This window comes from Crocuta crocuta, unplaced genomic scaffold (genome assembly GCF_008692635.1).
Source record: "Crocuta crocuta isolate KB4526 unplaced genomic scaffold, BGI_CrCroc_1.0 scaffold28, whole genome shotgun sequence".
NCBI lineage: Eukaryota > Metazoa > Chordata > Mammalia > Carnivora > Hyaenidae > Crocuta > Crocuta crocuta.
The window spans coordinates 10,836,917-10,853,317 of record NW_027533256.1 but is presented as its reverse complement, the minus strand read 5'-3'; the positions used below and the strand labels follow the sequence as shown (position 1 = coordinate 10,853,317).

General features: G+C 37.2%; 1 protein-coding gene and 1 pseudogene across 1 annotated transcript; one reads left to right on the top strand and one right to left on the bottom strand.

Annotated features, from left to right (window-relative positions):
• Window positions 1-2,024: 2,024 nt before the first annotated feature.
• Window positions 2,025-3,011, bottom strand: OR13A1 (olfactory receptor family 13 subfamily A member 1). Its single transcript, XM_077746488.1, has one exon. The coding sequence runs from the start codon at window positions 3,009-3,011 to the stop codon at window positions 2,025-2,027; it is 987 nt and encodes a 328-aa protein (XP_077602614.1).
• Window positions 3,012-10,438: 7,427 nt separating this feature from the next.
• LOC144217045 (U5 spliceosomal RNA) lies at window positions 10,439-10,526 on the top strand (annotated as a pseudogene).
• Window positions 10,527-16,401: the final 5,875 nt, after the last annotated feature.

Here is a 16,401-nt window from a genome sequence, read left to right as displayed (position 1 = left end):
TGAAGTCATAATCAGAAAGTCATAGAAAATGCTTCCTGCTGGATGCCAGTGGAGTCATGAGTTTGTCTGCACTAAATCACATGGATTAATTTTAAGAGATAACATATAGAGAAGCAAGATGGCTAAGAAAGACAGATTGGTGGTGGTTCCGACAAAAGGAACCAAAAACAAAACAAAACAAAACAACTCAAGTATCAAGACTGTTGAAGGAAAAGAATGCATCTGTTCCTGGGAAGGCAAACTCTGGGCAAGACAGCACTCTGGCAGGGAGGGGTGCTCCACCTGGATCTAGAGGCCACAGAGAAAAGGAGCAGCAGTTCATATAAGGCTCAGAGGTACAGAGCCTGAGACAGGGATCAAATGAACAGGAAAGAGAAGTGATCCAAAACCAAAAATGGATCTGTTTGTGTTTGAAAGAGCAGGAAAGAAAATTGGGGACTGATAGATGACAGGCTCCAGGGAGCTGGGAGAGAATCCATGACTAAGGGAAGTCCATCCATCATGAAGAACTCCTTCATTTGGCCTTTCCTGCACAGAGATGGTATCACTCATGAGCCTGAGGCTTCCTAAGATAAAGAGGATCCACTCTACATCAGAAACCACCAGAGGGGCTTCTCATTTGCCCATCCCTCTGCTGCTTCTCGCTAGGTCATTTTTAGAGAGTTGAATCCACTGCTTCTGCATCTTAACCCCCACCTACATTTTCCAGCTAGCCTCCACACACATCACCCTGAGGCAGGCAGGGGTGAGGGGCTGTGGCATCCGAGTTTCCTTAGCTGCTCCTGTCCTCGGTAATCACTCACCAGCAGTATTATCTTAAACTTAGATAGCACTTGATATCATTGTCTTCAATTCTCTTGTTCAGTCTTGACAGCATCTCTAGATTTATTTATTTTCCCCATTACACTTAAAAGGAAACTACAGCTGAAGTGGACTGAGTGTTCTGAAAGAGTCTGAATTTAAATCCAGATCTCCTCAACCAGTATAGGGTTCCTTCCACACTACACGTCTTCTCTGTACATCTGCACCACACCCTGCAATGCAATGCTCTTATGCCTTTTCTTTTTACATTCATCATCATGTGCACTAGTGTATTCTTAGCCGAATTACCAATTTTCTAAGGATATAGATCAAATGAGTTTTGTTTTGTCTCATTGAGTAATGTGCTCTTAATCACTGAATACTCATTTAAGTATTTTTTATTTTTTAAAAAANGGGGCTTCTCATTTGCCCATCCCTCTGCTGCTTCTCGCTAGGTCATTTTTAGAGAGTTGAATCCACTGCTTCTGCATCTTAACCCCCACCTACATTTTCCAGCTAGCCTCCACACACATCACCCTGAGGCAGGCAGGGGTGAGGGGCTGTGGCATCCGAGTTTCCTTAGCTGCTCCTGTCCTCGGTAATCACTCACCAGCAGTATTATCTTAAACTTAGATAGCACTTGATATCATTGTCTTCAATTCTCTTGTTCAGTCTTGACAGCATCTCTAGATTTATTTATTTTCCCCATTACACTTAAAAGGAAACTACAGCTGAAGTGGACTGAGTGTTCTGAAAGAGTCTGAATTTAAATCCAGATCTCCTCAACCACTATAGGGTTCCTTCCACACTACACATGTCTTCTCTGTACATCTGCACCACACCCTGCAATGCAATGCTCTTATGCCTTTTCTTTTTACATTCATCATCATGTGCACTAGTGTATTCTTAGCCGAATTACCAATTTTCTAAGGATATAGATCAAATGAGTTTTGTTTTGTCTCATTGAGTAATGTGCTCTTAATCACTGAATACTCATTTAAGTATTTTTTATTTTTTAAAAAAATCCATTACAAAATGTAGAAAATATAAAAATTGCAAGAAACCAAGATGAATAACAATAATTGCTCTTCACAGCATGGTGAAAATCTAATAATCACACTGAGTCATTAATGGTAGTTTTCAAAGACTTATTCATTGGAGAGTCTCTGAGATGACTGTGGACTTCAATATGCAGTCTCCACAAAAGCTCCAGAAGACAGAAATTAATTTCTGGTGAAGGAGAAAAGCTTCCTGAGGGCTGCTTTGACCTCCTTGTTTCTCAGAGTATAGATGAGGGGGTTGAGAGTAGGGCTCAACATGGTGTACAGTACACCAGCCACCTTGCTCTTCTCTGCACTGTAGCTAGAGACAGGGCTTATGTAGGCATAGAAGACAGAGGTATAATACATACACACCACAAGGAGGTGGGAAGAGCAGGTAGAAAAGGCTTTTTTCTTTCCTTCTACAGTCCGCATCTTTAGAATGCTAGAGATGATAAAACCATATGACACGATGGTCATGAGGAAGTTCAATATGCCATAAAAGGCATCAGCCAGGACAACCATGATGCTGTTCACATAGGTGGAGCTACAGGAGAGAAGCAACAGAGGAGGGACCTCACAGAAAAAATGGGTAACGATATTGGGGCCACAGAAGTTCAACCGCAGCATCAGTCCAGTATGGATGGCTGAGTTGAAGGCACAGAGCACCCACACACCTGTGGCCAGCTTGCTGCAGAAAGCCTTGCTCATCATGGTGCTGTAATGCAGAGGGTGGCAGATGGCCGCATACCGGTCATAGGCCATGACTGTGAGGAGGAGCAGCTCAGAGGATGCAGCCCATGTGAGGAAATAGAGCTGGGCCATGCAGCCCCCATAAGAGATGGAGCTCTCCCCTGACATCAGACCCTCCAGTGCTTTGGGCATGATGGAAGAGGTGCAGATAATATCCATGGTAGCCAAGTTGAACAGAAAGAAGTACATGGGGGTATGGAGCCCAGAGTTGAAGCTGATGGCCAAAATGATGAGGAGATTACCTGTGAGGGCCACAGAGTAGAGGGAGAGGAAACAGCTGAATAAGAGCACATGGTATTCTGGGTGCTCTGAAAAGCCCTGCAAGATAAACTCTGTTACTAGAGTCTGGTTATTCATGGTCCTTGGGCTGAGAGGGATTTCCATGATCATCAGGTGAGTCTCTACCCACAGCTTCATGTGATTCCAGGGCTAGAGAGAGAAATGAGAGGTATCCTAAGGTAAGCTGCTACTGTGTTTCATTCATACCTGACATCATGGCATGTGCAATATTATACAGAGGTACTAGGACTTCTCAATGAAGACAAACATACCAATACGACATTAGGTAAAGTATGTGAACATGTAGCTCATAAAAAGTAAGTACAAATGACCAATTAATTCATAAAGCATCATTCAATCTCAAAGAAATGCAAGTAAATCAATAATCTATTCTTTATGAACCATGATTTGGCAAAGTTTGAACAGCATGGTTTTGACTAATGTTTTAGCATGGGTGCCAAGATTCAGGCCAAGATGTCAAGATTCTGGCTCAAAACTTTCACATCTAGGAATTTATCCTACAGAAATAATTAAGTCCATCTTCAAAGTGTCATCACAGCATTACTTATAATCCTGAAAATGTAACAGCAAGCTATACTCTTAAAGGTCAGTATGTTATGATATACTGATATAGCATAATGCTCTATATCTATCAAAATGATGCTTTAGAGGTGTTTTACTGATGTTTATCAAAAAGCATGAAGAAAGTTCAAAAGTAGTATGTACAATAGGATCTTATTTTGAGTTTAAGAAAAAAAATCATGTTTGTGTATATACCTGTAGAAAAAAACCAACTGATGAATGATAGACAACAGTGGAAACAGATTATATTGATTTAATTTCTTTGCCTTTGTTTCTCTGTATTTTCTAATTTTTCCATTTAAGAATCTTTCTAGGGGCACCTGGGTGGCTCAGATGGTTAAGCATCCAATGTCAGCTCAGGTCATGACCTTGGAGTTTGTGAGTTTGAGCCCCATGTCAGGCTCTGTGCTAACAGCTCTAAGCCCAGAGTCTGTTTTGGATTCTGTCTCTCTCTTTCTCTCTCTCTCTCTGTCCTTCCCCTGTTCATACTCTGTCTCTCTCAAAAATAAATAAACATAAAAAAAAATTTTAAACAATCTTTCTTACAGGCAGATCTGAGATAATAGAGACCCTCAACTGTTACTCCCGGATCTACCACCTCTCCAGACAATGTTTTCCCTCGTGTCTCACTCTTCAAAGTCAAAGCTCCAGCCACACCCAGATCTCCCAGTCTGGCAAAAGCACCAGCCATGTCAGAATTTTGTGCAAATTTTGTGCAAATTTCTTGCAGCTCCCTCAGCCAGAAATGCACTCCTTCTCATGAACCAGGTCGATCATCATCCCCTCTTTTCCTAAAATTCCTTCCCTAGAGAAAAAGGACCACTCTCTCCTTTGTGGCCTCTCAGGATTCTGTACTGACTCCTATTCTAGAATTCATTAACACATCACCTCATAATTATGTACCCATCTCCCTTAAGATTGGGACATTGCCTCATTCATTTCTGAGCACCTTTTTTTGCCTCCCAGCCCCATGTCTGGCATCGAACAAGTGGTCCCTAAAATACGTTTGTTGAAACAATATCAAAGAACAGTCTGGTACCAACAAAAACAGAGTGGTTTCTATTCTCAACACAGTTTTCTATTCTCAAAACTAAATTCTTAAAGTTTAAGATGAAATCAGCTTGGTACCACATTTGCTTTTTTTCCTTCTTTTCAACTCTTCATTCATCAAAAGATTTAATTTTTTAAAAGGTGCTCATTTTCAATTAAGAATTCTGCTTTTTGTCAAACTTCAATAAATGTATTTACCACTGAAGCATTAAAAGGTTTATACAAAATGAGAAAATACCTATCATCAAATCATATCACCATTTTGTAAGGTGAAGACTGTTCTTTGCATAGAATGGCATAAAATTCCTCTGATTTAGAGCAATAGGCTGTGCTAGTGTAAAGTCTGCATAAAGCTAATGCAAATGATGGCCCATCTGTATCTTCCCAGCAGCAAAGTGTCAGGTCACTCAATTGTTTTGCTGAAGTTAATAAATGCAATATGCTTTATATGCAAAAATAGTGACTATTACTTTTGTACAGTGAGAGGTGGGGGTCTGGAAATTTTATTTGTTCCTCTGGAATTTTACTGGCTCCTCAACACAGTCTGTTGAGTGACTCCTGTTTAACCCCAGGGACCACTGTGAGACTGAAAAGCAGAGGCAGTCTGAAAAGGAACAGAGTTGGATTTGCCCCTTGGATGTCTCCATGTAAGGTTTTTGTACTTCCCATGAATGTCCTCCCTAGGATTCTAACCGCCTCATACCCCCAGTCATCATTCACATTTCACTCCATCAGACGGATTACAAGCCAGAGACTCATAATGCTGTGACCACACCCGGAAGGAGAAAGACACCTCTGTCACCAAACATTGAGCAGTAGTGTGTGGGTCTATCACATAGCATTACCAGAGTATCAAAAGAACCTATTATGAATGAAACCCTATACCTAGTCTTTCTCTTAACTCAACTCCAGAGTGAGGATAGAAAAATAAATAAATAACTACAACATAAATGGAAATTTTGAACAGGTTCTCAGCACAAGGAAATGTCAACAAACTGATTCACACTCAGGGAAAAAACTGTCCCTCAGATAATTGCCCTCTCAGTGTAATTTCCAGGGCAGGTGGACAGTCCCTCATCCAACTGATCAAGAGGAAGATCAAAGAAGAAGGGAGCCGAGACTCTTTCTGTGAGAAAATCTCTGAAATCTCTGTTGGACCTCAGCCAGTCACTTCCTCTTCTAAAAATAACAAAGACCTTTCTCTCCTGAGGTTCATAGAGCATTAGCTTTAATCCTCATCAAGCAGCACAAAATTATTATCAAAGATGTGAGGGAAAAGAAAAAGATCTCAGGTACCAATTGCCAAGTTTAAACACATACTACATGAGACTACATGACTCTCCACATGTGAGATGACACGACATTAAAACAGTGATTATTTTCCATACTTACCAGAACTTCTAGCACTCAAGTTTCAAAGAAAATAAAAATGCATCTTGTAAATTTGATCACTTTAAAGAAACAGCACAAAGTGTCCTCAAGTCCCTGAAATTAAAAAGTCTGTTTAATTAGTTTTTCATACAAATAAGTTAAATCTCACCTGAAAGACAATTTACTTTTAATGAAATTTCATCTTAGTTCTAATTTATTGTTCATAATTTCACAAGTGGAGAATTATTGCTATCACAAGGCATTCAATTGATTATGGAGAAGTTGACTACTTCTATTATCTTTATCTCTAAAGAAGTTTGAGAATTTTCAGACACAATACAACTAATCCAAAGTCCATCTATTACATACAAAGGTAAATATTCCTATTGTAAACATAACTCAAAAGTAGAAAACTAAAAATCAGAAAATGCCGAAATTTTATCTTTTCAGGTTTAAATCTGAAAGATACTTTAAAGACAACCTAGTCCAACCTATTTTATTGTAAAGTCAGGAAGACATCTAAGTGACTTGTCCTAGTCACACAGAATATTAGTGACAAAGCTAATATCTAGTCCCAAGACTTTGGAATTCAAGCCTAGAATTCTTTGCTATGTAATTTGTTAGTTGACCCACTAAATCTAATGTCAAATATCAAATGTCAAAAAATGTCAAGAAAAAGAAAAATCAACCAAGAATCTAAATTATTATTATTTTGATTGAGGTGTGAATACAAACCCTAAACTCTCAGCCAGTTTTTATATCCTATTTGCACTATTATTTACTGATCAAATAGTAATAATACAGAGTGAGAAATCTATAAATGATACTAATTGGAGGTCTGCTAAACAAAAAATATCAGGTCTTATAAAGTTCATGATAAAAATTAAGCAGACTTAGAGTTACGAGCAGAATTTTTCTCATTCTTTTATATCACCCATTAGAATGAGCCATCTTCAGAATACTCCTTATTACCTTGAAAAAAATCTTCAGCTTTGTGGAGCTAATAGATTTTATGTATAGCCAACCTTTCTCCATGAATCATGATTGAGGTAGGAAATGTGGTGACACTGAAGAAGTAATCTAGGGCAAGATCAGTACAGATGAAGGCTTTCTGCTCCTATTTAAGCTAATCTTGCCAAGAATTTGTGACTCATCTTCAGCAGAATTTGTCACTGCCTGTGGGAGACACTTGGGACACCTGTTCGCAGCTATTACTCTAAGTGGACCCTGAAGGAGCAATTAAGTACCACTTTGCTAGGTACCTGGCTGTCACTGGTGTTCATACAAAGGCCAGTTCAGACTTCTGATCCAAATATATGTAAAAGGGTGTAAGCTTCAGCAAAGAGCAGGACCAAACCTCTCTCCCAGTTCACATAATCTGGGGCAGTGCAGACCCAAGTTCTGGTGCTCAGACAAATGTGCTCAGAAATAGAGACGGGGAAGGGTTGTCTAGAAGGCAGTCAGAATTTCTAGGCTGCCTTTCATGGAAGTTTAAAGCTATGGAGCCAATGTCCCTATGTTTCCCAGCATAAACCACCCCTACCAACAGAGCTGGTCCCCTCACTATCTTTCACTCATACCTTAGCTCCTTTACCAAGCTATCTTTCCTTCTACTAACCCCATATTTTCTGTCCCTACCGAAATGCTACCCAGATCTAACTCCATCACCTCTACCAAGACTTCCCTAACTTCCTGGAGGGAAATGATCACTCTCTGATAAATCCCAGTAACATCCAAAGGCACTTTTGTGAGCTTTGGAGTCTTTACAGACCCAACGTCAAATCCCAAGCCTGAAACCTTCTGGTTATGTGACTTGGGGCAAGTCTCTTAACCTCACCAGGACTTAATTATAAAAACCACAAGACTTACCTCATTATTGTAGTAACTAATACATGAAAAGGGCTTGGCAACATTTTACCTCCTCTTCCCCCAATGTGGTACCTGTATGTTCTTCTATATGAGCAGAGAATAGGCTAGATATGTCTATTACCTTCCTCTTTATGAAAATGTCCTGAATATAGCTGACATTCAATGTTTAATTATTGATTAAGTGACTGATTAGCTTGGCTGTAGAGTTAAGTGGGTTTGCTATTAAAAGACACTTCAATCAAATGGACAAATTCCTAAACACACACTCACTACCAAAATTCACACGGGAAGAAATAGAAAACCTGAACAGACCCATAACGAGTGAAGAAATTGAATCAGTGATCAAAAATCTCCCAACAAATAAGAGCCCTGGACCTGATGGCTTCCCTGGGGAATTCTACCAGACATTTAAAACAGAATNAAAAAAAAAAATAGGATCCTACTTTATGCTGTCTATAAGCGACTCATTTATATCTAAAGAAACTCATAGGTTGAAAATGAAAGAATGAAAGAAGTTATTCTATGCAAATGGTAAACAAGAGAGCAAGATTAATATTAGATACTAATACTAGCATCAGATAAAATGGAATTTAAATCAAAGACAGTCACAAGAGACAAAGAAGGCTATTATGTAACAACAAAAGGCCAACTGATCAGAAAAATATAACAATTATAAGTACACATGCAGCCAATTTCAGAGCTCCTGAATATATGAAGCAAACATGAAAGAACTGAAGGAAAAGTCAGAGAGCAATACAATAACAGTGGGAAATTTCAATACCTCAGTTTCAACAATGACTAGAGAAACCAAACAGAAAATCAATCAGCAAATACAGGACTTGTACAACATTATAGACTAATTGGACCTAACAGATATATACAGAACACTCCCCTCAACATTGACACAATATGTGTTCTTCTCAAATGTGCATGGAACATACTCAAATATAGAACACATAGTAGGCCACAAAATAAATCTTAACATTCAAAACTGAAATCATACAATGTCTTTTCTGATTACAGTGACATGAAACTAGATATCAATGGCAGAAGGAAAACTGGTAAATCCACATATATTTGAAAATTAAACAGCACACTCTTAAGAACCAAAAGGTCAAAAAATTCATGAGAGAAAATAGAAAATATCTTGTGATAAAGGAAAATAAAAGCACACATCAAAAATATAGGATGGAAGAAGCAGTACTAAAACAGAATTTTAGAGCTGTAATGTGCACATTGAAAAAGAAGAATCTCAAATCAACAGCCTAATTTTACACCTCAAGGAACTACAGAAAGAATAACAAACTAGGAAGGAAATATTTAAAATTACAGCAGATATCAATGAAATATATAATAGAAAAAAAAGAAAAAATCAATAAAACTAGGAGTTGGTTTTTTAAAAGAATAAAGTGACATGTCCTTACCTAGATTAACTTTAAAAATGACTCAACTAAGATCAGAAAGAGGGGATATGACAACTGATGTCACAGAGGGAAAAAAAAAGTTTAAAAGAATACTATGAATAATTGTATGCTAACAAATTAGATAATCTAGAAAAAAATGATATACAACTTACCAAGACCAAGTTATGAAGAAATAGAAAACATAAAGACTTGTGGATAGTAAGGAGATTGAATAACTAATCAAAAAACCTCCCAACAAACAAACAAAGCAAAAACAAAAACCTCCTAACAAAGAAAATCCCAGATAGCTTCACTAGAGAATACTACAAAACATTTAAAGAATAATTAACACTAATCCTCCTCAAACTCTTCCAAAATATCAAAGGGGAGCAAACACTTCCAAACTCATTTTATGAGGCCAGCATTACCCCAATTAGATTAACAGCTGAAATTTCAGTAGAAACAAAAGAGGTCAGACCATGATGAAATAACAGATTCAAGATGGTCAACAAAGAATCTTATACCCAGGAAAGCTGTATTTCAAAAATGAAGGGGATACACTTTACCAGATAAACAAAAATTGACACAATTGACTGGCAGTAAACAGGCTGAAAAACAAGAAATCCTCAGATAGCAATTCAAATCCACATTAAAAAAAAAAAAGAACCACATGACCACATGAAAAAAGATAATTGCATAATTATAAAAGATTAAGTAGAAATGAATTTTTTCCTTTATTCTCTCAACTGATTTTTAAAACAATTGTATAAAATAACATGCATAATATGTTACATATTATGTCATAAACATAACATGCATATAATGTACTGTGGAACTATACTATATAAAATGTAATATATGGGTAATATATTTGCTAATAGCACCAAGGAGCAAAGCTGTTATAGGCTAAGGAAATGATTACAGATGGAAAATAATTAAAACAACACATTATTGGCCTTGTAGCACTAATAAATGTTAAGATATATAACCATAACTACAAAAGAAGAAGGGAAATAATAGAGCTATACTGAGTAACATTTCTATAAATTACTGAAAAAAAGCTATTATAAGTCTAAGTTAATACTAAGAAGTTAAAATGTATCTCGGCAGAGAAGGACAGATACCANTTGGGATGAACACTGGGTGTTATATGGAAACCAACTTGACAATAAACTATTTAAGAAAAATAAATAAAATCCCCCCAAAATGTATCTGATAAATCTAGAGCAAACATTAAATTTTTTTCAAAAACATAATGAAAAACATCATTAGTGAAATTAAAATGTTATAATACTCTGGTTTCTCTTCATATCATATAAATCTTTCGCCTTTTACTAAAGGTTTCCATGAAAATTAAAATGTTGTATTAAAAATACCCACTCAATGAAAAAGAAAGAAGGAAGAGAGAAACACTAAAAGACATGATACAGATAGAAAACAAGAATAAGTTGGTGGAAATAAAGGCAATGATATCAACAATAACATTAAATGTGAATGGAATAAATATTCAAAAAAGATGTTAGATTGGATAGAAAAATGTGATCCAACTATATGTTGTTTACAGAAGTAAACAAGACATACTTTAGGTTCAAAGACACAAATGGATTGAAAGTAAAAGGATGGAAATGATATATTACACAAATAGTAACTACAGGAAGGTTCGAGTGGTTATACTGATATCAGGCAAAATAGACTTTAAAACAAAAAATGTTACTAAAGACAAAGAGAAACCTTTTATAATGACAAAAGAAGTAAATCCATTAGGAAGATATGACAATTATAATCAAATATGCACCTATTAACAGCACCAAAATAAATGAAGCAAAAAATTACCCAAATGAAAGGAGAAACAGACAAATTAACATAGTTTCTAACTATGTTGATAACTAACTTCAATACTCCATGTTTAATAATGGATAGAACATCTAGAGAGATTAACAAAGAAATAGGAACTTGAACCTTATAAACCAAATATACCTAAAACACATAGATCACTCCACTCCACAATAACAGAATATACATTCATCTCAAGTACACCTGGAACATTGTAGCTCATATATACTAGGTCATGAAATATACAAAAAATTTTAAATATTAGACATACGTTCTCTGGCCAAAATGGAATGAAACTAAAATGAGTAATAGGAAAAAATGTGGAAATGTAGGGGCGCCTGGGTGGCTTAGTCGGTTAAGCGTCCGACTTTCACTTGGGTCATGATCTCACGGTTCGTGGGTTCGAGCCCCACATCGGGCTCTGTGCTGACTGCCAGCTCAGAGCCTGGAGCCTGTTTCAGTCTGTGACTCCCTCTCTCTCTGACCCTTCCCTGCTCACGCTGTCTCTCTCTCTCTCCTAGAAATAAATAAAACATTAAAAAAAAAAAGTGGAAATGTAAAAATACATTCTAAAACAACCCATGAATTAAAGAATAAATTAAAGGAAAAATCATAAAATACTTTGAGATGAAGAATAATGAATATGCAATATATCAAAACACATAGGATTTTGCTAAAGAAGTGCCTGGGGTAAAATTAATAGCTGTAAATACCTATATTAAGAAAGAAGGAAGTTCACAAATCAATAACCTAACCTTCTACCTTAAGACACACAAAAAAGATCAAACTAAACATAAGTAAGCAGAAGGAAGGAAATAGTAAAGATTATAGCAGAAATTAATGAAAGAAAGAATAAAAACAATATGTAAATCAATGAATCCAAAAGCTGATTATTTTAAAAAGTCAACAAAATTAACAAAGCTTTATCTAGTTTCAACAAGGAAAAAAGAGAGAGAGAAGAGTCAAATTATAGAACCTAAAATGAAAGACGGGCCATTACTACTGACCTTCAAAAATAAAAAGGTTTATGAAAGAATACTATACACAACTATACACCAACAAATTGAATAATCCGTATGAAGTAGACAAGTTCCCCGAAAGTCACAACTACCAATACTGACTCAAGTAGAAACAGACTGGACTTGGAGGGGAAGATGGCATACGAGTAGGAAAACCTTAAGTTCACCTGTCCTACAAATACAACTAGGTAACTATCAAATCATCCTAAATACCTCAGAAATTTACCTAAAGACTAGCAGAACAAACTCCACAACTAAAGGTAGAGAAGAGATCACATGGAAGTAGGTAGGAAGAGCAGAAATGCGGTTTAGAAGGGAAATGGATCATGGCTTCTGTGGTGGGGAGGGAGCCACAGTCGCAGAGAAGGGTGAGAGAGAGACTAGCACACAGGAGGGGGCATGGGGAAAACAAATCCCCATAGCAACTGGCATGGGAATAGAGAGGAGCTGAATTGCATGAGTTCTTGCAACCAGCAGGGCTTAAACCCTGGAGTTTTAAAAGTCAGCAGGCTTGGCTGAGGGAAAGCCCAGAGGCTTTGGGGCTGCTTTCAGAGAGAAGGCAGGGCAAACAGCCCATGGACATATAGTATGGTAACAGCGATCAGAAGAATTCCTGGGGCACACAGTGGGGAGGTTATTTGCTTATCTCAGAGTGTGCCTCAGAGAGAGAGGCAGCATTCACAGAGAGATCCTCCAGGAACAAAGGAACTGGCAAGCGTCATTTCCCTCCCTTGCCCCTCAACATAAACACAGAACGACCTGTAGGAAGCAGCACAGCACTGACACCTGCTACCTAACTTGCTTTCACCAAGCCTTGCCCCCTCCAGCTCAGATGGAACCACCCTTCCCAGTCACACATGCCTCAGTACCAGCATGGTGGATCATCCCCCAGAAGACCAACCCAAACCCCTGCCCATATCATGTCTCCTAAGCCATGAGTTTTGCAGAGCCTTGGTTCAGATAGCGGTGGCAACAGGTCTTATTTCACAAGCAGACCAGAGCACATCTGTTAAAACATTCAGGCAGAGAAAAACACTCCCCATAACAGGTAAATAGAGCTTTCACAGATGACTTGCCTGAAGGATAAAATAGCCAGAACACAACAGCAGAACACATACAACACACACTGGAGACATTGCTGGAAATGCCAGGCCCTTGGGAACAGGGGACACTACACTTCAGAGCATTACTGGAACGCTCCATTTCCCTCAAGAATAGGAACAGTAGATGACTCTCCTAACACAGAGAAGCAGGCACAGAGACTTAGAAAAAATGAGAAGACAGCAGAATTTGTCCCAAATGAAAGAACAGGACAAAGCCATGGCCAGAGATCTAAGTGACACGGATATAAGTAAAGTAATATGCCTGATAGAGATCACAAAGATCCTCACTAGACTTGAGAAAAGAGTGGAAGACATCAGTGAGATCGTTAACACAGAGATAAGGAATAACATAGCAGAGATAAAGGGCTCAATAAATGAAATGAGAAACACTAGTTCAAATGAGCAGCAGGCTGCTTCTAGTGACCTAGAAGACAAAGTAATAGAAAGCACAGAAAGTAATGAGGTTGAACAAGAGAGAAAAAAGAATTATGCAAAACAAGAATAGACTTAGGGAACTCAGTGACTCCATCAAATATAACATTCTCATTATAGAAATCCCAGAAGGAGAGAAAAGGAGGCAGCAAATTTATTTGAGGAGAAAATAGCTAAAAACTTCCCTAATCTGGCAAAGGAAACAGATATCCAAATCCAGGAGACACAGAGACTCCCAACAAAATCTACAAAAGCAGATCCACACCAAGGCATATTATAATTAAAATGGCAAAATATGATGATAAAGAAAAAAATTTTAAAGCAGCAATACAAAAGATACTTGCATACAGGGAAAACCTCATAAGACTATCAGGGGATTTTCAGCAGAAACTTTCCAAGCAGAAGAGAATACCATGATATATTCAAAGTGCTGAATGGGAAAAATTTGCAGCCAATAATACTCTATCCAGCAAAGCTACTATTAGAATAGAAAGAGAGATAAAGAGTTTCCCAGGCAAACAAAAACTAAAGGAGTTCATGACCACTAAATCAGTGGTGCAAGAAACATTAAAGGGAAGACTTTGAGTAGAAAGAAAATGTCAAAAGTGACAGTATGAAGGTAGGAAACACAAAAGCAATAAAAATTAATATTTTTGTAAAATAGCCACCAAGGAACTCACAAAAGAAAAGGATGTAAAATATTATACAATGAATCTAAAGAACAGGGAAAAGAGGGGCACTTTGGTGGCTCTGTCGGTTAAGCATCCAACTTCGGGTCAGGTCATGATCTTGCAGTTTGTGGGTTCAAGGCCCATGTCGGGTTCTGTGCTGATAGCTCAGAACCTGGAGCCCGCTTCAGATTCTGTGTCGCCCTCTCTCTCTGCCCCTCCCTGGCTCATGTCCTCTCTCTCTCTCTGTCTCTCAAAAATGAATAAATGTTAAAAATTTAAAAAAAAGAGGTAAAGAATGGATTGAAACTTAAATGACCATCAAGTTAATATAGACTGCTATATACAAAAGATGTTATATACTAACCTAACGGTAACCACAAATCAAAAACATAAACATGCAAAAAATAAAGAGAAAGTAATCCAAATATATCACTAAAGAAAATCAGCAAACCATGAAAGAAAGAAAGACAAGAAGGCCCAGAGAAATTCTTCAAAACCCACCACAAAACAAGTAATAAAAAGACTCCTAACTGTAGAGAACAAACTGATGGTTACTATAGGGAAAGGGGTTGGGAGCTTAGTGAAATAGTAATGGAGGTTAAGGAGTGTACTTGTTGTGATGAGCACTAGGTGATACATGGAAGTGTTGAATAACTATATAATACAACTGAAACTAATGTAATGGAAACAAATGAAAATGAAAACACAATAGTCAAAACCTTTGGGATGCAGCAAAAGCAGTCACAAGAGGGAGATATATAGCAACACAGGGCTACCTCAAAAAGCAAGAAAAATCTCAAATAAAAAAAAAACCTAACCTTACACCAAAAGGAAAAAAACCTAACCTTACACCAAAAGGAACTAGAAAATGAACAGCAAATGAAGTATAAAGCCAGTAAAAGAAGGGAAATAATAAATATTAGAGCAGAAATAAATGATACCAAAACACACACACACAAACACACACACACACACACACACACACACACACACACAGTAGAATAGATTAATGAAACTAGGAGCTGGTTCTTTGAAGGAATTGATAAAATTGATAAATCATTAGCCAAACTTATCAAAAAGAAAAGAGGAAGGATCCAAATAAATAAAATCATAAATGAGAAAGGAGAGATCAGAACCAACACCAAAGAAATACAAGTAATGATAAGAGAAGACTATGAAAAATTATGTGTCAACAATTTGGGCAATCTGGAAGAAGCAGATAAATTCCTAGATATGTAAATGACCAAAACTGAAACGGGAAAAAATAGATAATTTGAACAGGCCCATAACCATCAAGGAAACTGAATTAGTAATAAAAAATCTCCCAAAAAACAAAAGTCCAGGGCCAGATGACTTCCCCAGAGAATTCTACCAGACATTTAAAGAAGAATTAATGCCTGTTCTTTGTAAACTGTTCCAAAAAATGGAAATTGAAGGAAAACTTCCCAACTCATTCTATAAGGCCAGCATTACCTTGATTTCAAAACCAGACAAAGACCCCACTAAAAAGGAAAATTACAAGCTAATATCCCTAATGAACATGGATGCAAAACTTCTCAATAAGATACTAACAATTCAAATCCCATAGTACATTAAAATAATCATTCACCATGATCAAGTGGGATTTATTCCTGGGCTGCAAGAGTGGTTCAATATTCACAAGTCAATCAATGTAATACACCACATTAATACAAGAAAGGAAAAGAACCATATGATCCTCTCAATAGACTCAAAAAAAAGCATTTGACAAAATACAACCACCTTTCCTGATAAAAAAAAACCCTCAACAAAATAGAGAAAGTGGAAATATACCTCAACATAATAAAGGTTCAACAAGGTAGAACCACAAAGACCCTGAATAGACAAAGCAATCTTGAAAAAGAAAAGAAAAGCAAGAGTCATCACAATTCCAGACTCCATATTACATACTTCATACTTCATATTACAAAGTTGTAGTTGTCAAGACAGTATGGTACTTGGCACAAAAGCAGACCATACATCAATGGAACAGAATAGAAAACCCAGAAATGGACCCACAACTACATGGTCAACTCAAGTTCAACAAAGAAGGAAAGAATATCCAATGATTTCTTCAATAAATGGTTTTGAGAAAACTGAACAGCAACATGTAGAAGAATTAAACTGGACCACTTTCTTACAGCATATACAGAAATAAATTCAAAATGGATGAAAGA